Source organism: Cetorhinus maximus, chromosome 10, assembly GCF_964194155.1.
Source record: "Cetorhinus maximus chromosome 10, sCetMax3.hap1.1, whole genome shotgun sequence".
NCBI classification, from domain to species: domain Eukaryota; kingdom Metazoa; phylum Chordata; class Chondrichthyes; order Lamniformes; family Cetorhinidae; genus Cetorhinus; species Cetorhinus maximus.
In genome coordinates, this window is record NC_135888.1 from 94666736 (window position 1) to 94688952 (window position 22217).

At 40.5% G+C, this 22217-nt stretch overlaps 1 protein-coding gene across 3 annotated transcripts in view; it reads right to left on the reverse strand.

The window, feature by feature from the left end:
- The window catches only part of LOC144685848 (SH2 domain-containing protein 4B-like), a 41224-nt gene extending 36124 nt beyond the window's left edge, over positions 1-5100 (reverse strand). The window contains exons 1-2 of one of the 3 annotated variants that reach the window (XM_078550799.1): positions 4518-5100; positions 3164-3496 (exon numbers count right to left, since the gene is read on the reverse strand). In XM_078550799.1, the coding sequence (XP_078406925.1) occupies positions 3164-3332 (169 nt within the window). In that variant the 5' untranslated portion in view covers positions 3333-3496; positions 4518-5100. Of the gene's footprint in view, positions 1-3163; positions 4145-4504 lie in introns of those variants that run through there. The other 2 variants (XM_078550797.1, XM_078550798.1) reach the window with 2 other exon arrangements.
- Between the last annotated feature and the right edge of the window lie 17117 nt (positions 5101-22217).

The following is a 22217-nucleotide window of genomic DNA, read 5'->3' on the forward strand; positions in this document are numbered from 1 at the left end:
GCCCAATATTATTACTGGAGGTGAAAATTGGGGTATTGTGTGAAGTAATGACTCACTTCAAAATAGGTAGCCAATGCAATTCAAAATATTTATCTAACATCTAGGATTCAGTATTATCCTTGCCAGGAAAGAGGGCATTGCTCTTTCTGATTTTACTTTACCATCAGGGTCAACTTCCAGGGACAAGTTAGAAGGTGTGTTGTTATCATGCACCTATATCCAAACAGTAACAATTAAACTGGTAAAGTTATTAATGCATTATTAGCACCACAGATAATCATAGGACACATACATTATAGAAATAATGTTTAGCATCATTTGCATTTTAGTTCTCTTCACCTCTCCTTCAGACCACTAGATATAAATTAATTCACCCTCAACAGTCCAATTTCTCCAAAATAAAAATCACAGGTGTTATCACAGACATACAAATTATGTGGGCATGGGTCTTTAGAATTTCAGTGGGCTGTTATGCTTACAAGTGGTACAGCATAGCTATCACAATTATGTTTCAAAGCATAACCACATTTTTTTAAAATTAGAACTAGAATGAAAAATATCTAAGAAGAAAGTCGAATATAACAAAAAAAAAGACAAATGCATGATGAGTGGGTTTGAAAGAACTATTTTAATTTACAATGTTTGTTATATTCTTAAATCTATTAGCAACATGATTTATTATTTTAAGTGGATTAAAATGTTTAATTTTTGGAAAGACAATTCTATGCATCCTTTCACTTTTTCAGTCCACCATCTGGTCCTTTATGTACTATACATAAATATGGAGGCACACTGAAATGTTCACAGGCAGGGGAGCTTAGCTAAGGATTGTAGCCCATATTAGGGCAAGACTCTTATTATTTAGCTCTAGTCATTTCATTTCCTCTGAGGCACTGTGCATTCACGTTCACTACTGATCAGAGCATAATGTCCTCTTCACCATAACACAATTTTCCCAAGAAATGTCAATTTATTACAATATATTGTTATTAAAAATTCCTTTTATATGACAAGCCTCTACACAATTGTTCTCATCCAAGTTGAATACAATGAAAGAAAGAACTTGTACTTATACAGTGCCTTTTACATTCTCAAGATGTCCCAAAGTGGTTTACAGCTGTTGAATTACTTTTGAAATGTAGTCACATTTCTGAAGTGACAACCAGAAGTAGTTGTGCTTTTCTAAGGTTTAGATTGTGGTATAATAGGCAATGGTGACTATTAATGTCAAGCATAGCTTAGAATCATTTCCTGACTATTTGTGAATTATGTTCTTTTTAACATTATATATAATGTAAATAATATAAAGTAATGTAAATAAGATAATATGAAGATGACCAGTAGAATGTCCAAAACTCCACTTCAAGGATGCTTGCAAGTGTGACATGAAGGCCCTAAACATTGATCATTACACCTGGGAGTCATTCGTGGATGATAGAGGAAAATGCCAACACCTCATGTGGGTTGATGTGCATCATCACAATGACCAGCAGCTACAACAGCTTGACAACAGACGCCAACGCTAAATACAATAACCTACAAGGACACCCGGTAGCTTCATGGATGGCACTTGTGGAGGAATCTGCCTTTCAAGAATTGGTCTCTTCAGCAATTAGCAAAAGCTATATGAAGACACCACATCTGAAACGGATTGTCTGCTGCGTGTCCATCATCTTTCGTAGATGGAAAGATGCTGACAGTGCTTATAGATACAAGATTTGTAGCTACACTGCCACCATTGCTATCCTGCACTCACCAACATGTAAGTAGAAATAATATTGCTACCTCCATTCATTGGTATAATTACAAAACATGTTGAAGTTGTAGCAGTGTTTAAATTGGCAACAATAATGCTGTAGCTGACTTTTCCCTCACTTGCAACATTAGTAGAGCAAAGAGGGATTTTGTTAAATTGCCATGCTCATGTTATTGCCAAACTGCAGTAAATGATGCGTAGAAACATAGAAAATAGGAGGAGTAGGTCATTCGGCCTTTCAAGCCTGCTTCGCCATTTAATATCATCATGGCTGATCCTCCATCTCAACGCCGTACCCCTGCGCTCTCCCCATACCCCTTGACGCTTTTAGAGTCCAGAAATCCAACTATTGCATGACAGTTTAGTGAGTGAGCACAGTATCCCTACCCTCTGTGTTTGCAATCTACCAACAGGCCAGGAGTAAACATATGTTTCCCCACTCAATATCTTGTCAATATCCCTCTTCTTGTCATCAGCACCATTAAGCATATATTCCACATCGTTTTATAACCATGTAAATTTCATCATGCATAACAGTGCAGCTGAGGCAAAAGTCAGTTGCTTTATTTGGGGTAGGGGGTCTCATTAGAAAACAAAAGTATAATAGTGGGACTGCCCATATATGTTTTTTTTTAAATAATAACATTATGCTGCATTCCCTGACATGCAAAATGCATCCCTTCTCTTGGATCTAATCTTTTAATCCATTACAGACTGATACAATGAAAGTCTCTCTCTGATAACTTCTGCAGTCCAAAATGAAGGTACATGGGGATTCGGAAATTTATTCCTAGTTGTTTGCAAGTCCGCAAAATTGAACTGTCTGTTATTTATCATGATATTACTTGTTTACCCAGGTAAGAGGGATTCCTGATGCCTTTCAGGTTATTTTAATCTTTATTTAGTAGAGGATATTCTTTTGAAATTAAGGTGCTAAATTACTGCTACATAGTCCATTTTTACCCTGGAAGTTATAGCTAACCTGGGAATTTTTAACATTGACACTAGAGTTAAAGTATCAGTTCTCACCACTGACATCATTTATCTTACGGACAATATTCAGTCTAGAAATAAATGATAATTCAAGTGCCAAATTACGACCATTGAGATTGAATGTTTATAATTTAGATTCTTCCTAAATGTGTCAGGCATTTTGTTTTGAATTTACAAATGAAATTAATACTTTCTCAAACAATAAAGTTGTTAGATCTCCCCAAAACAAGTTCTAAATGCAACTATTATGTTAAACTATATCCTGTTAAATACTGGGAAAATTAATCATTATCCAAATTAAGTTAGCATTATTTTTAAAAGGGACAATATCAGGAAAACCTTTACTTCTTCTGAGTAAATATTACCACTTTCCGGTTAAAAGAAGATTAATCGACATCAGACATTTCTGAGTACCTGTTTTCTTTATCTTTTTCTCCTCTCTTTCTGCTTTTTCTTCTCTTTCTTTCCATCTTCGAACTTGCTCTTGTCTCATCTTTAGGAATAAAATCTGCTTTTGTTCTTCGTTCAGCTGGTCCAGGACAGCTGGATCGATATACATGTCCTGTAAAATCTGTTGCAGCATTTTGTCAAGGCTGGGCCGCCAGTCGGACCAGCACTGGTCAGACCAAACAATCCAACTAACAACCTTTTGAACTGTGCATTATAAGGCATTTAAGGTCCTCGCATTCTTGATGACAGTGTCCGTTTCTAATGTGTTTTCTTATTTAAGTAATGCTCCAGATTAGCCTAAAAAGAGACAGTATCACATTAAAAATTCTGATTTGTAAATATTTACGAATTTATAAATAACTCGAGTCCACATAACTTTGCAGCAAAGATACAGGAGTAACAAAAATACAACTGGTATCCAATAAACTTCATTCTCAGGGTATCGCGTATATTTTTAGTACAGACTTTAAGAAGTATTTGGTCAACCAGACGTAACAATCTACTGTACGTCCCTGCTGTTAAAGCCTCCAGCCTTGGGCGTTGCATGTTGCCTTTATCTGATGGATAAATATCGTCTAATAATGAGGATCTACAGGGCATTCCGTGTGTTCTCATGCAAAAAGAGCTGTGACGTGCACACACATTTGGGAAATAAAGATCTGGCCATAATATTGAGAATTTGTGAATTATCATTACCATCCTGGAGACTTATTTCTGTCGGGATGGACGTACAGAATGTGCACATTTTCAAGTCAAGCTACGGGTTTGCTTTTGTTTAAATTTTCAAGTTCTCAAAATATTTCGGCTTTTCCTGCATTACTAAAACCAATCGTCATCCGCACTTAACCCTGATATTTCTTAATGCTTTCCTAAAAAATGAAACTCATTTTGTTTTGCCCTCGGCTGTCAGGCTCCACCTCATAATAACTTTGCCACACTGGCATGAAACGATGGATCCTCAGCTCTCACACCGGGCAGCATGCAATTTTCTAAAGGCACGTACCAAAGTTTGGTCACGATTGCTAATTTCCCAGGTATTAAAAAGCTGACAGCACTCTTTTAAAACCCGAATAATTATTCGGTAATTAGGTATATGAACAGTCAGATTCGCCAGAAATATTTCTGTTAAATATGTTGAAGCTTCAGGGCCACTGGCATTTACAAATCTAACTATGCCATCGTTACACAGACTTTGTATAGTAGGGAAGCTTCACCGAAATAAACATGCTTTGTACAAATCTTTTTAAAACGCTATTGTTTGTCATTTACATTCGATTCCGTAAGTTTAGTAGTAAAAACGGTAACATGTTTTACTTACGACAAAGTTTCGTCTTTGAGAACCCTGGTTCTTTCAGCAGAGACTGATGTTTCTGGATGAAACGTTTTTTCTCGACTGTAGGAAATAACTTGCCTGCACTTCATCACTCCAAATAAAACCCGGCGAGAGGCTGGGAGAGGGGTTACAACGGTATTTGAAAGTGCTGGAAAGTTGTCCAAGTATATGCCACTGCATGATCCAACCATGATTAAAGGATTTCATCCCAAACGCTAGTGCTAATTTATGATTTCGGGGATTAACCAAATCCCCGTCCCCACCTCTTTAAATTCTTCCATATTTATTAACTCTGCCTATTCGGGTTTTTTTTTACAAAGAACTGTGTTCATTCAATGTACGTGTGGGGTGGTCGATCTCCTGCTGTTCTGACACATTTGCTCCTTAAACAAGAAACCTGATTTCCAAGAATAAATTCTTTCTTTGCAATTGATATTGCACAGCATGTTTTAAGTGTCTAACCTGTGTACTGCATCTAAATTGGGAAGAAAATGAGAGAGAAAAAAAACATTTCTGTCTAAATTTCAAAGAACCGCGCCCATTTACACACTTGAAAACTCCTGCTGTCAATGTCATTGGCTCAGCAGGCTCGCGCAGGAAATTGCGCTGCTTGTGGTAGGTGAAGACATTTGCAGATGTCGTGTTTGCAAAATCACTTATTTTATGCGTAATAGAACCTGTTTTTGTGATTGAAGCTGTTGTTCATTGGAATCCTTGGGGGTATCCAGAAGGGGTGGTGCATGAGTGGGAAGAGACACTTTGTGGCAACAACCACAAAAGAGAGTTCCATTTATATAGCGCCTTAGAACTCAGGCCACCCCATGTTCTTTACAGACAATGGCTACACTTCAGAAGTGCTTTAATGTTCTAATATAGGAGAGTAAGCAGCCAATTTCTGCACAGCAAGCTCCCACAAAGCGCAATGTGAAAATGACCAGCTAAATCTGTTTTTGTGATGCTGATTGAGGGATACATTTTGACCAGAGCACCAGATTTCCCTGCTCTGCAAAATAGTGGCATGGGATCTTCTACACCCACCTTGAGAGCATGCACAGGCTCAGTTTAACATCCTGCGAGAAAGACAAATCCTCTCACAGTACTGCACTATCAGAACTCCACTGGAGTGTCAGTCTAGATTTTTATGCTCAAGTCTCTGGAGTGGAACTTGAAACCACAACCTTCCAACTCAAGAGGTGAGAGTGTTATCAACTGAGTCATAGGTGATAGTCAAATAGTAATGGGTGGGCCAAGCAAATGTTTTTGTTTTATCCATTTTAGTTTATTTCATATTTTTAAAAACAAACTGTTTGAATGGGCCATAAAATTCTTCCTGATCTTTACTGGTGGTGCCCCTAGAAGAGGAAATACTTGGGCCAGGATTTTCCATTTGGCGGGGGGTGGGGGAGGGAGCAGGCATTCTATGTGGGCGGGTATTTCCCAACTCCTGTGGATAGTAGGAATGTGTGGATGGCGGCAGGCGTGCACAGACCGCTGGGTCCAAAATTTTTTTGCGTAATGAGTAATTAGGATATGGAAAGCATTACCTGAGAGTGTGGTGGAGGCGGATTCAATTTTGGCTTTCAAAAGGATATTGGATAAGCACCTAAAGAGAGAAATTTTGCAGGGTTAAGGGGAGCTCTGTATGTAGCTGTTGCAGAGGGCCAGCACAGACATGAAGACCCAATGGCCTCCTTCTCTGATTTAACCATTCTATTATTTTATTATCTAAACTCAAGTTGTCATTGTTGTCCTTAATCAATAATTCTTTTTAACAAATTAATTTTCTGTAGACTTATATAATTTCCATACTTGTTATCTTCTTCATAGTTTCACTGTTGCTATTCTACCAAGTGAAACAGCTAATTATAAGCTTGTACCATTTCATACTAATCTTCTATTTCTAAAAAGGATGATGTATTCGCAGATGTTTCCTTCTGCAGAACTAACTGCCATATATCCAATGTAATCCTATGTACGTATGCAACTGGTATCAAGTAATGAGTATGGTAACATGATGGTTACTGAACTAGTAATCTAGAGACCTGGATTAACAATCAGCAGACATGAGTCCAAATCCCACCATGGTAGCTGGAGAATTCAAATTTAGTTAAATAAATAAATATGGAATAAAAAACTAGTAACAGTAATGGTGGCCATGAAACTACTGAATTGCCATAATAACTCATCTGGCTCATAATGTCCTTTAGAGAAGGACATTACCCATCCTTACCCAATATGGCCTGTTTCTGACTTCTGACCCACAGCAGTGTAACTGGCCACTGAAATGGCCTAGAAAGCTACTTATTTGTATCAAACTGCTATGAGAAGATCTAATATGAACAAAACTGGACAATCTGGCCACCACTGAACATAACAAAGGCATATGCAGCCCTGTCAGCCCTGTTAAGTGTACAACAGCAGGAGCAACAAAATGTATACCTCAAAAATGAAGTACCAACATGAATACTAAACAGCTGAAGCAGCATACAATGGACACAACCAAACAATCCCACAAGCTTCAGATCAGATCAAAGCTCAGCAGTCCTGCTACATCCACACGTGAATGGTGGCGTATAATTACGCAAGTAACAGAGGAGGTGGCAGCATGGACATCCCAACCTCAATAAAGGAGGAGCCCAACCCCTGAGTGCCAAAGATAAGGCTGAAGCAGGATAAATTCAATCCAGCCAATTACCACTCCATCAGTCTACCTTCAATCATCAGCAAAGTGATGGAAGAGATCAATAACAATGCTATCAAATGACACTCACCAAATATTTGCTCATCGATGCCCAGTTTGGGTTCCACCAGGGCCACTCATTTCAGACCTCATTACAGCCTTGGTCCAAACTTGGAGAAAATAGGTGTGAAAGTCTGCCTATGACATCAAGGCAAGTGTGGTATTGAGGAACCCTCATAAAGTTGAAGTCAATGGGAAACAGATAGAAAACTCTCTACTGGTTGAGAACATACCTAGCACAAAGCCAACATTTGCCTCAATTGACGCCTCCACCATCCTCTCAGACATTGCATTCCAGATTCTAATTGCTCATGTTACCATTGCTTCTTTGCCAATCATCTTAACTCTGTGCCCTTTGGTTCTCGATCCTTCCACCAATGGGAATACTTTCTCCCTATCTACTCTGTCCAGACCCCTCATGGTTTTGAATACCTTTTAACAAATCTCCCCTCAACCTTCTCTTCTTCAATCTTTCTACATAACTGAAGCTCCTCATTCCTGGAACCATTCTTTTGAATCTTTTCTGCACCCTCTCTAATGTCATCACATTCTTCTTACTAAAGGTTTAACATAAATTCCTTGCTTTTGTACTCTATGCACCTATTGATAAAGCCCAGGATGCTGTAGGCTTTATTAACTTCTCTCTCAACCTGTCCTGGCACCTTCAATGATTTATGCACATATAAACCTCTGCTCCTGCACCCTGATTAGAATTATATCCTTTATTTTATATTGTCTCTCCACATTATTCTTACCAAAACTAATCACTTCACGCTTCTCTGCATTAAATTTCATCTGCAACTTGTCCGCCCATTCCACCAACCTTTCTTTGTCCTTTTGATGTCCCAATGTCTCAAGAATCTAAAGCCGTTCCTCCTGCACTATCTCTCCAGCCACACCTTCAGCTGCTCTATCCTTTTATTTCTATAGTTATTTGTGTGTGGCACCCAAAAGTAATCTGGAGATTGCGACTTTTAAGGACCTGCTTGATAATTTCCTACCTAGCTCCCCAAATTCTAATTGCAGGGCCATATCCCTCTTTCTACCTATGTTGTGGGTTCTGATGTGGACCACGACTGCTGGCTGTTTATTCTCCCCTTTCAGGGTTCTCTGCAGCTGTTCAGTGACATCCATGACCCTGGCATCAGGGAGGCAATATATCAACCTGGACTCAATTTTGTGGCCACAGAAACAGCTGCCTATTTTGCTATCGAATCTCCTATCACTATTGTTCTTCCAGTCATCTTTGTGCCCCCCTGTATAGCTGTGCCAGCCATGGTATCATGGATTTGCCTCTAACTGCATTTTGTACATAGAGGATAGGATTTCTACTGGGGTTCTCCATACCCCCACAGGTTTGGCAGAGAACCCAGGGCAACAGAATATTGGATGTTTACACGGTTTACAGTTTTCACCAATCTTCTGCCATCATTACAGTGGAATGTTATTGTTGTATGAATGTGAGCTTTTATAAGATGGTTATGTTTTAAACTGTCTCTTTAATTAAAGCTAAAATGGAGTAATGGAGAGAGGCATGAAATCTCCTCCTAATTCTGTTCAACGACAAGCCTATGTGACCTCGTTGCTGTGGGAACCAGGGGCCCAAGTCAAGTCCTGGACACAAGGAAAGGAGCACTGGCTTTTCTAAGGGCAGACTTACAGGCTCTCAGGCAGTTGGATTCAGAGATCCCAGACGGAGAGAGAGAGAAAAAGAGAATCCCAGAGAGACAGGGAAACAGCAGCTACTGTGGATAACAAGAGAAAAATGCTGTTCTATCTTAGCCACCAGGCAGAATGCAGGTTGGAGCTAATCCACTAGTCGAAGAGATGGGAATTGTAGAGATTTAAGGACACTGGAAGATTTGCCATGCTGTGGCTGGCAGAAGGAGTCACTGGAGTGGGCCTTGCTGTTGGAAGTTGACTTGGGGATTCTCAGAACACTGAGGGAAACAGTTTTCGTTGGACGCCGGATCTTACAACTTGCGAAACAGGGGGAAGTGAGCCTGTTGAAAGCTGGGACTAACTTTGGACTGGTTCCTGTAAAGACTACAGTTCTGCAGAGTGCAGTGTAATGTATAAATGCAGTGTGGGGCTTTTGGTCATGTTAGAAGTTAAAGGGGGATATCTTTCCAGTAGTTGAGTGTATAAATTGTCTACTAATTAATGTTTAACTAATGTTGATTTTAGTTTGCTTATTACAGTAAAAGTCTTAAAACTTGAAATTTTGACACGGAATTCTTTGTGTTGGTCACTGGGAAATTCATATCCATTTTTAAAAGTTATCAGTCTCCATGAGAATCATGACACAATAGACACCTTTAGGAAATTATAAGCAAAGGTGTTTAATAGTGAAATTCACATGTGGAATTAATGCCCAGAATTAATAAGACCATAAGACATAGGAGCAGAAGTAGGCCATTCGGCCCATCGAGTCTGCTCTGCCATTCAATTAGATCATGGCTGATCTGATAATCCTCAACTCCACTTTTCTGCCTTTTCCCCATTACTCTTCATTCCCTTACTGATTAAAAATCTGCCTATCTCAGCCTTGAATATACTTTAACGACCCAGCCTCTACAGCCCTCTGCGGTAAATTCCAAAGATTGACTACTCTCTGAGAGAAGAAATTCCTCCTCATCTCATTTTTAAATGGGCTCTGGGATTATGCCCTCTGGTCCTAGACTCTCCCACAAGGGGAAACAACCTCTCAGCATCTACCCTGTCAAGCCCCCTAAGAATCTTATATGCTTCAATAAAGTCGCCTCTCATTTTTCTAAATTCTAATGAGTACAGGCCCAACTTACTCAACCTCTCCTCATAAGAAAATCCCTCCATACCCGAGATCAACCTAGTGAACCTTTTCTGGACTGCTTCCAATGCCAGTACATCTTTCCTTAGATAAGGGGACCAAAATTGTTTACAGTATTCTAGGTGTGGTCTAACTACTGCCTTGTATAGTTTTAGCAAGACTTCCCTATTTTTATACTCCATTCCCTTTGAAATAAAGGCCAACGTTCCACTTGCCTTCCCTATTACCTGTTGAACTTGTATGCTAGCTTTTTGGGATTCATGCACAATGACTCCCATAAGCATCAAAGTCCAGAAATTAAAAATATATAGATTAGGACTACCGATAAAATAGGGAAAGGAGGAATATTATAGAGTCATATCAAGTACTCATACAATAACATTGCAGAATGTAATCTGCAGCTTTATATCTATGCATTTCTGGATATGCTTATACATAGCTGATCCAAATATATTCCTCACAGTAGATGCAGAAAAGCCACTTGATTGAGTGGAGTTTGTGACCACACAGCTCTTTCAATGTGTCAACCAGTTTATGCAGTTCCTCTTGCTCGTCCAATTCTACCCACTTCACTCATCAGTTATCTAGAATCACAAATGGGATCATTCTTAAGAGGTAACACATAGGAGTTGGATCCATCCTTACTCCTTTTCCTACTGCATTTGAACATAAAATGGAACCTTTACTTCCTCATTTTAAATATCTGGAGTTCAAGCTGTTGTGTTTCTACCTCTGCTTTATACAAACTCACCAATCTCGTACCAGGACTGGTAAACTAGATCCGGTTTATTCGAAGATACGTCACAGGATGGCTCAGCAGACAGGTCTACTTTATAGATTCAGCAACCATTGCTCACAAGAATAGCACAGCTGCAATTCCTACACACTATTAGCAGCTGGCCACATGCTGATTCAGATCCTGGTTATTTGCTCATTTACATATTCCTTTATAGTGATATCACAATACAAGCCATTTCAGATCTTGGTTTCCTATATCGAGCCAACTTTGACTGCTCCCTCGATACAATTCCAGAAGACCAGGTCCAATAGAAAGTTTTCCTTTTCTCTGATCAGCAAAGTTTGTGTTCAGAAAATGAATGTTTTCCTATGGATGCTTTGCTCTTTTTCAGGCTCCTTTGTCTTTGCACCATCTTGTGTCCTTGCATCATCTTGTAAATAATTGTTATGTGGTGAGTAATATAGATGTAGTTTACTTGTATTTTCCAAAATTTATAATATGACACTGGAAGGGAAGATTAAAGATCATGGAATATATCACAAACTTGATTGAGAAGTCTAAAGAAACATATGAAGATATTGTAAATCTTCAATTAAAACAGAAAATGTTAGAAATACACAGCTAGTCAGTCAATATATGTAATGAGAAAAGAGAGATTAAGATATTCCACGTTGGCGCCCTTCATCTGATTTGTAGAATTTGCTGACAACAGGAGACACGAGATTATAATAAATGGAAAATTCTATGTCTGGGAAAATATCCAGTGATTGTTCATTGGGACCTGTCCTGGGATTCCTGCTGTTCATTATATTTGTAAATGGTAAGATATTATTACATTTGATGAAAACACAATTCTACAGGCAAGAGGAGTTGAGGCCTGGGGCAGATCAGCCATCATCTTATTGAATGACGGGGCAGACTTGAGGGGCCGATTGGCCTATTCCTGCTCCTATTTTTTCTATTCTAAGTGCTACATTCCATCGATTAAAGTTGTAATGAGGTCTAGAGCTGAATGGTCCTGATGGAATCCAAACTGAGTATTGATGAACGGGTTGTTGGTGATTAAGTGCTGCTTGATAGCATTGTCGACAACTGCTTCCTTCATTTTGCTGACAATTGAAAGTAGGCTGATAGGATGGTAATTGGCTGGATTGGATTTGTCCTGTATTTGGGCATGGAAGTAGTTGGACAACTTTCTTTGTTGGGCAGATGCCAGCATTTCAGCTGAACTAGTACAGCTTGGGTGGAGGTGTGGTCAGTTCTGGAGCACAAGTCTTCAGCACTACAGCTGAGATGTTGGGGCCATAGCCTTTGCTATATCCAATGCACTCAGCTGTTTCTCAGTTTCATATTTGTCAGCCATGATGCACTCTTGCCTCTGAATCATAAGGTTGTGAGTTCAAGTACCTCTCCAGAAATTTGAGCATAAGAATCAAAGCTTATACTCCAGTGTTGTACTGAACAACTTTTGCACTGTTTAAGGTGCTGTCTTTTGGATGAGATGTTAAACCAAAGCCTTGTCTGTCTTCTAGGGTGGATGTAAAAGATCCCATGGCATTGTTTTGAAGAAGAATAAAGGTTATATTCCAGGTATCTTGGCCAACATTTATCTCTCAATCAACGACATAAAAAAGATGATCTGGTCACTATCACATTGCTGTTTGTGGGATCTTGCTGTGCATAAATTGGCTGCCATGTTTCCTACATTACAACAGTGATTACATTTCAAAGTACTTCATTGACTAAGCGCTTTGGAATGTCATGTGGTTGTGAAAAGCGCTGTGGTTGTGAAAGGCACTGTATAAAAGCAAGTCTTTCTTTTCTTTTCTCACATGGAGTGAATCAAATTGGCTGAAGGTTGGCTTCTGTGATGGTGGGAACTTCAGGGGAACAACGCGATGGATCATCCACTCTGCACTCCAGACTGAAGATGGTTGTAAATGATCAGCCTTGTTTTTTTTCCACTTGGGTTCAGCTCTGCCATCATTGGGGATGGAGAAGTTCATGGAGCCTCTCCTCCTTGTTTAATTGGTCACTACCATTCAGGACTGTAGAGCTTTGTTCTGATCTGCTGCTCATGGCGTTGCTTAGCTCTGTCTATAGCATGCTGCTTCCTCTGTTTAGCATGCATGTAGAGCTGTGTCCTAGTTTTGCCAGGTAGGCACCTCATTAGGTACACATATTGCTGCTCATAGCATGCTCTTCTACACTTCCCCTTGAAGCATGGTTGGTCTCCTAGCTTGTTAGTAATGGCAGAATGAGGGATATACTGAACCATGAGGTTACAGATTGTAGCCCATTGTTTCTCATGGATGCCCAATTGTGAGCTGCTAGATCTATTCTTTCACCACATGCCACAGGCCCAGTCTGGCCGATATGTCCCTTAGGACACGGCCAGCTGGGTCAATAGTGGTGTTACCGAGTCACTCTTAGTGATGGTACATCTTGTGTCCTTGAAACCCTCAGTGCTTCTTCCCAGTGGTGTTCAATATGGACAAGCATTGATTCAGCAGCTGAGGGAGGGTGGTAGTTGGTAATCAGCAGGAGGTTTCCTTCCCTGTGTTTGATCTGATGCCATGAGACTTTATGGGTTCTGGAATCAATGTTGAGTACTCCCAGGGCCACTCTCTTCCAACTGTAAAACTCTGTGTTACAACCACTGAGGAGGTAATTCCAGCTGGTCATGTCCCCAGATTTTAGTGAGGAGGACTTTATAGGGCTTACTGGATTGGGAGTTCCTTGTCATGCCTGGTACCTGGGACAAAGCCAGGTGGTCCATCTCATTTTATTCTTTTTTTTTTCTGCACTTTGATACAACTCAGTGGCTATCTGGACCATTTTAGAGGAAAGTTAAAGATCAACTACGTTGCTGTTGGTCTGGAGTCATATACAGACTTGAGTATGTAGGGATGATGGATTTCCTCCCCTAAAGCACATTACTGCACCAAATGGGATTTTACGACAATCCAGTAGTCATGATTAGTGATAAAGCTTTCTATTACAGATTTATTTAACCAAATATATTAAATTAAAATAAATGAATTTAAATTTCTGAGCTGTGTGATTGGATTTAAACTCGTGTCTCCAGAACAGTAATATAACCACTACACTACCAGAAAGACATACAGCCCTCTGATATATCTCTACTTACTCTGTAAGAAGGTGGGTTTCCACATTTACTAACCTTGCAGCAGTTTTCTACCACTCCCCACTACTAATGGATTATTTTCATCAAAGTGAAAGTTTATTTTTCACTTCTCCACACAAAGCGTGAGCTGATATATTATGTAACTGTTTATTAAATCTGTAGAACAATCAGCACTATTTCTTCCAATTAATTTGACACAGCCAACGCCCTGAATTTAAACATGGCAGAAACCATTAGCAGCTTATTTTGATGATTAACAAATGTTAAACTTTAGAAATCAAATTATCCAAAATTTGAAATTGGGTTGCAACTGTACCAACTCTTAAACAAAATGTTGGCCTAGAACATCTTTTATTCTGCTGTAGTTGTGTAAATTTATCTGGACAGTGGTTAGAATGGTCTGGAACAAATAAATAAGTGGGCCTGAAGTATTGAAAAATGCCATAATGCTATGATATTGTCCAACCATGCATGGAGAAACAGAATTACAAGCTTGTAATTTTATCGCAAGTCTAGCCTAGAATTCCACTTTCACAGCTTTTGGCGTATGAATTGTTCTGTGCACCTTAATGAGTGTAGCAGATACAATCTTTAGTGTCCAGCCTTAATTGAAAATTTCAGGTGATGCAGCCTGTGTAAATGCAAATCAATCTAACTTTTTTTTAAATTGTGGAAAATTAACTTCTGCATTTCTGCATTCACATTCCATATTTATTTGTATTTATATTTCCTGGAACTCCTTGCCTTTCTTTGTCTATGATCTTTTTTTGTTTGTAACCTTTTTGCCAACTTCTGCAGTTTTCTTGCACTCTTAACCACATTTCACAGCTCTTAGGTTTACTGCTTTGCCATCTTCCTAGTGCTTAGCTAGTCTCTCTGGCACCTTTGAACTCTAAACAGTTGTGCAGTCCCCACATCAAATGGCATGCTCTACACTAGATCTAACTCATTTGAAATTCAGCATACCAGGGACACATTGTTTGGGTTCACTAGGTTTCAAACTAGATTGAAGATTGAAAAAATATGTTTTTATCAAATGTAGCAAGAAAAATATTTACTTAAGTTAGCTAGTTCTTATAGTTTCAAAAAAAACCATTTAAATCTTCCACATGTTTCTGCAGTAATAGTATATCAGACTCCTGATCGGGAGTGAATATTTAGAAAAGTAGTAACATTTGAAAAAGAAAACAAACACAACTACAATGTCCATCACAAGAGTGGCTCAGTATGGTGGCACCATTACTGACAAAGCTGGCCAAGCCCTGAAGGAAATATCTGCTAGACTGGCCCTGGTGATGAGAGAACCAACAAGAGGAAAAAACCTACTTGACCACATCGTCACAAATCTACCTGTTACAGATACATCTGTCCACGCCAGTATTGATAAGAGCAGCCACTGTACTGTACTTGGAGACTTCACACTGGCGATGCCCTCCATTGTATAGTGCGACATTACCACTGTGCTAAATGGGATAGACACAGGACAGCTGTAGCAGCTCAAAACTGGAAGTCCATAAGGCGCTATGGGCCATCAGCAGGAACAGAATTGTATCAACCACAATCTGTAACCCTATGGTTGGTATATTCCTCACTCTACCACCACTATCAAGGAGAACAACATTGGTCCAGTAAGGACCGTAGAAGATAATAGCTGGAGCAGCACCAGGTGTAAGCTAAAAAATGAGGTGCCAACCTAGGGAAGCTACAACACAGGATGACATACATGCGAAACAGCGGAAGCAGCAATGCAACAGACAGAGCTAAGTGATCCCACAAGCAACAAGTCAGATCAAAGCTCTGCAGTCCTGTCCCATCTAGTCATGAATTGTGGTGGACAATCAAACAACTAACTGGAGGAATACACACCACAAACATCCCCAACCTCAATGATGGGTAAACCCAGAAAAGTCAAGGCTGAAGCATTTACAACCATCTTCAGCCAGAAGTGCCAAACTGATTGGTCTACCTCAGCCTTCTCCTGAGGTCCCCATCATCATTGATGCAAATCTGCAAACAGTTTGATTCACTCCACATGATATTAAGAATTAAGAAATAGTGAAAGGTACTGGATACTGCAAAGCTATGGGCCCTGACAACATCCCAGCTGTCGTATTGAAGATATGTGGTCAAGAACTAGCCACGCCCTTAGCCAAACTGTTCCAGTGTAGCTATAACAGGCATCTACCTGACAATGTGGAAAAGTGCCCAGGTATGTCCTGTCCACAAAAAGGGAAATCCAATCCAGCCAAATACAGCCCCATCAATTTACTCTCAATCATCAGCAGAATGAGGGAAGGTGTCATCGACAGTGCTATCAAGAGGTACTTACTCAGCAAAAACGTGCTCACCGAGGCTCAGTTTGGGTTCCACCAGGGCTATTTGGCTCCAGCCATCATTACAGCCTTTGTGTACACAAAGATTACATAGATTAAAAGAGCTGAGTTCCAGAGATGAAGTGAGAGTGGTTGTTCTTGAAATCAACACAGCATTTGACTGAATGCTGCATCAAGAAACCCCAGTAAAATTGAAGTCAATGGGAATGAGGGGATAAAAACCCCACAGGTTGGAGTCAAACTTGTTGCAGGACAATCATCTCATCTCCAGCACATTGCTGCAGGAGTTCCTCAGGGTAGTACCCTTAGTCTAACCATCTTCAGCTGCTCCATCAATGACCGATGACACCATATTCCATCAGCTTGCCAGTGTTTGAGAGTAGGCTGATGGGTCAGTAATTGGCCGCACTGGATTTGTTCTGATTTTTTGTGAACAATTATCTGGGCAATTTTCCATTTTGTTAGGTAGATGCCAAAGTTACGGCTGTACTGGAACAGTTTGTCTTGGGACGTAATTAGATCTGGAACAGAAGCCTTCAGCACTACAGTTGGGGCCTTTGCTTCATCCAGTACGCTTGGCTGTTTAATATGACATGGAGTTGACTTAAGGCTGGCCTCTCAGATGCTGGAAAACTCAGAAGGAGGCTCTGATGGACCATTCACTTGGCCCTTCAGGCTGGAGATGGTTGCAAATGTTTCAGCTTTGTCTTTTGCACTGATATGCTGGGCTTCTCCATCATTGAGAACGGGAAATTTGTGGAGCTGCCTTCTTGATTAGTTGTTTAACTGTCCACCACCATTTACAACTGGATGTAGCAAGGCAGCAGAGCTTTGATTCAATCTGTTGCTTGTGGGATCACTGAGCTCTGTCCATAGCTTCACCAAGTTAGCACCTTATTTTTAGGATTGTAGAAGAGATTGTATGAGATAAGCTGCGTAGGGGAGTATTGTGATAAAGAGGCTACAAGTGGTGGAAATGTGAACAACGATTAATAGAGAATTGTTATTACCCTAACAACGCTGGTGAGATAATTGAACTTTTGTCTACTTTGCAGCTACATTGTGGGAACTATGCTATCATTAACCTCCTCAATGATCTTTTTGCACTGAACAAGGTCAGTGCCCCCTAGGGGTTACAGAATCTCTTTTCCTGTCTTCTTGGATTACGCCCCCACACCAGTACGTAACCGGTGACTTGGGGTCTTGCAGCTATATGTTTTCACAATCGTTCCCTGCTGTTTTCACCTGTTTTTATCTCTTGTTCAAGAGGCGTTGGTAGGCTTTTTAGCGGCGGCAGTGAGGCCCGATTTCATACCCACACCCCAACAGGTGGTCAACCACTGCTAGCGGGGAAACATCAATTTAACGTGTTCGAATAGCCCGCTCTTTCAGGCACGATCGAATTACCGTCCCCAGAGTTGCCTGAAGCATTTTATCCATTCTCCTGGGACACTCTTTCTGAGTTTGAGCCACACCTTTACTAACTTCCTGTACAGTTGTGTTTTTCTGTTTTCACGTAAATCGTCAGTATTTTTCTCTGTCTTTTTGTACAAACTGCTACGACCCCCTAAGATTAGCTGCAGCTCTGAGCATTGATCTGGAGCTTCTGAACCATGATAAGATGACACAGTTACATTGCCTCCTACTTTAATATGAGAACTTCCTCCACGCGTGCTCAGTTTCGCACATACAGCACAAAAGACCAGACTCCTGGTTTCCAGTGATTGCCCCACCTCCTCCTCAGGCAATTGTCGGCGACCATTAAATTTAAGTACTAATACAAACAAAACATAGGACAGCCGGCTGCAGATGACATCGTTTGTAATAACATTGTCCTGCACCTGGAAGCTACATTAAATTTGAGTCTACTGTTTTAACTGCAAACATGAACAGGTGATCCGCTAATGTGCTTCACCCGACTCCCAGCGAGCGAGTCAGTATTTGCACATAAGAAAAATATTGGTCGGCGTTCAGCTTCATTTACACATGGGTATTTTATTTGCTTTAATTTAACAATAAGTATATGAAAGCATTTAAGACACAGAAGACTGCTTGACACATTTGGCATTTCTAAGGTCGAATATAAAATGTGCGGTCTCTTTCCTCCAACACTGGGCTAGAACCAAAAACATGAATTCTCATTCGAAACCAAAGACGACTCGGTAAACGTGTTATCATAACCCGCGAACACACTGATCTGAAGGGTCGACGTGACTTCTCCGCAGTTAAATCAGCGGATGTAATTTGGCTGCACCGCGGGGAGCTGTTAGAGCAGATGGAGTAGGGGCTTCCCCCAGGGAATGTGGGGAGATTGAATGGGTTGACATGACCCGAGCCGCAGTCTGTCTCCGTGAAGTGGAGTGGACACTGATGCTGGCGGACATTAGGGTTGGGGGGCGGGGGGGGGGTTGCTGAGTGAATTAGCCTGAGAGATGGTGCAGATCCACCGCGGCAGCAGGAATGAATGAATGACCTTTAACCCCGGCACGTGACCACGCCCCTCGACTGCTGGGATCACTGCGCATGCGTTCACCGGGGATCCCTGGAGGATGTCTAAGAAAACAAAATAATAAAAATAACAATAAAAATAATGTGCTTCCGCCTGCAATGAAATAGCAACTTAAATGGAGGGCGCCCCCAACGAAACGAAGCTGCTCCTGACAGACACTGGCTCTGTCTCCAGGTACCCAACGGTTACCATGGAAATGAAATCAAAACCAGGCTCCAGCTGCAGGTGTTCACTTATTTATTGTCTGTTTATATATTTTTACAGTAACGGTGGATTGCGTAAGTACATTAATAAGGAGAGGGCAGTATGAATTCCCGGGTGGTTTCCTCTGATACTGTCAGTGCCAGTGCCTGGCCCCAGATTCAGGAGGAGGGGAGGGACTGCTGGGCCTACACCCAGTGCCCTCCCTATCACACTTGATGCAATATGTGCCAGCAGCTGGCAGCAAATGGAAACTCAGTAAAGTGATGAGAGCAGGAGCTTCATCACAAACAATAGCCTTTGTGTGATAACAGAATGCACTGTACCATTTGTAAGACCACTTTGTGCTTCATGGGGAATACTCACTTTTTTTTCACAAAGAAAAATATTTTGCATGCTGGAAATCGAAACAAAAACTGAAAATGTGCAGCAGGTCAGGCAGCATCTGGTTTCTAAGGGAGGTGCTGATTTTTTTGCTGGGGGACATTGACAGACTTGAGCCTCTCTGTGATTGTTGCACACACCAATCAATATAGTGGGATGCATTTACGGTGAAAACATTTAACAAGACCTTGCAGTGCATAAATTGACTGGTGCATTTATCTGCCTAATAACAGTGCCAACACTTTCAAAGTAATTTATTGGTTGTGAAATGCTTTAGAATGAATATTCTGATGTGAAAGACATGATAAAATGTAAGTCCATTTTTCTTTCAATGTTAAAATTACGTTTTAGATTCAGTTTTCAATATTTTGTAAGTAGTAATGTAGTTCCAGATGCAGGTTTTATTTTGCTGAAATAGCCACAACCTTTCACAATCTTGGCCACTTTCTTTCTGATATCTCCTGTTACTTGGTTCTCTGGAGTTTAGAAGAATGAGAGGCGATTTTATTGAAATCTACAAAATTCTGAGGGAATTTGATAGGGTAGGAGCTGAGAGCTTGTTTCCACCAGTTGAGTCTACTGGGGGCACAGACTCGGGATAAGGGGCTAATCATTTAGGACTGAGTTGAGAAATTACTTCATTCAAAGGGTTGTGAATGTTTGGAATTCTCTACCCCAGAGGGTTGTGGAGGTTGAATCGTTGAATACATTTAAGGCTGGGATAGACAGTTTTTTGGTATCTCAGGGAATTAAGGGATGTGGGGAGCAGGGGCTCGGGGGGAAGTTGAAGCCCAAGATTAGCCATGATCATATTGAAGGGTGGAGCAGGCTCATCAGGCCATATGGTCTACTCTTGCTCCTTTTCTTGTGTTAAAGACTTTTCCCAGAATTTTTTTAACTTTAAGCAAGTTGAATAGTGAGTTACATTTTTCCAGCAAATTACACTTATGGAGTTGATTGGAGTTATGGCTAGGACTGATTACTATTTTAACTCTAATTTCAATCCCCGTAGATGTCCCAGCAAACTGTTGGAGGATCAAAGGCTCTTTCAGAAACGTATTCTGTGTTTTCTCCAGTGGAACGACACAATTTCCAAGATTCCCAGGCAATAAAACAGTTGAGCTTCCCCCTTGATGATGAATGCCTTCAACAAGGTCCTAAGCACTTTATTATACCACTTTTCCTCCTTCTTCTGATAACGGTAGTTTTCTTCCCCTTATTTTTGCGTCCTTGTCTGATTTACTGCATCAACAGGATGGCTAACTGCTATCATTAGATATATGTAGGAAACGGGACATTATTCTGTGTCCTTAGAAGCCTTTCTGCTATTGAAGTTTAAAAATGCCAGTATCATGAATACCAGAGATTATGAACACATTATTATATCCTTATTTTCTTTTACCAAACTTACAGGTCTCTCAGTCTTACTTCCCAAAGGAGCTTACTGAAGCAGCTAATTATTAAAAAAATTGCTGGATGAGAGTATGGTCCAACTCATAGACTCTTGAGAAATGCAGATAGGGACACCAGGTCTGCCATGTTAACCTGCATTGTTCAGATTGGCTGGCAGAGGCAGACAAATTTGTCACTTTAATAGTACAATATAAATATCATCAGTGATTGAGATTCTGCTGCTGCAGTATTTAAATGACCAGATTCCAGCTACAAATGTCTTGCAATTTAATTAATTGTAGATAAAGTTAAACTACTCTGGTGTTACAGAAACTGCAACTGCTGGTTTGTATCTGCAGAGTGAAATTTGCATCCAGCTGACAGAGCATCGTAAGAATTTGCACTGCAGTTATGGATAAAAGTGCTCTCTGCAAACGTGATTAAACTTATGCCCAACTCTGCTTACTGGGTGGTTAGTTTTTAATGTTAGAAGGTTAAAGATAGGATTGTCTACTTTCTCATAATATTAGAAACGTAAAGCAAATCTATAAAATTCTGAGGGCCTCCAATAGCCTACCTCAGAACTTTTAAAATGTTGCTTAGCACAATGCTGGAATTATGCTGCAACTTTTTCAAACTCAAAACAGGGGTGCAGTGGCTGACAATGCGTCAATGCATACATTATGCCGAGAAGGCTTCACAGGAGCGTTACAGAGCAAAATTTGACACCAAATCACTAAACAGATATTAGGGCAGGTGTCCAAAAGCTTGGTCAAAGAGGTAGGTTTTACAGAGCACCTTAAGGAAGAAAGAGAGGTAAAGACGCAAAGAGGCTTGGGGAGGAAACTTCAGAACTTAAGGCCTTGGCAGCTGTAGGCATGATCACCAATGGTGGGGCAATTAAAATTAGGGAGGCTTAGGAAGCCAAAATTAAAGGAGCACAGATATCTTAGAGGGGTGTGCAGCTGGAAAAGACTACAGAGATAGGGTAGAAGCCATGGAGGGATTTGAAAACAAGTTTGAGAATTTTAAAATTGAGGCGTTGCTTAACTGGAAGCCAATATGAGTCAGTGAGCAGAGGGGTGATGGGTAAATGGGACTTTTTGTGACTTAGGGCATGGGCACCAGAGTTTTGGATGACTGCAAGTTTACAAAGAGTAAAATGTGATAGACTGTGCAGGAGTGCATTGGGATAAGGCGAGTCTAAAGATAACGAAAACATGAATTCAGTGGCAGGTGAGTTGAGGCAGGAATTGAGTCAGGTGATGTTACGGAAGTGGAAATAGACAATCGTATTAATGGCGAAGATATGTGGTCGGAAGCTCATCTTGGGGTCAAATATGACACCAAGGTTGCAACCAGTCTGGTTCAATCTCAGACAGTTGTCATGGAGAGGGATGGAGTTGGTAGCTAGGGAGCAGAATTTGTAT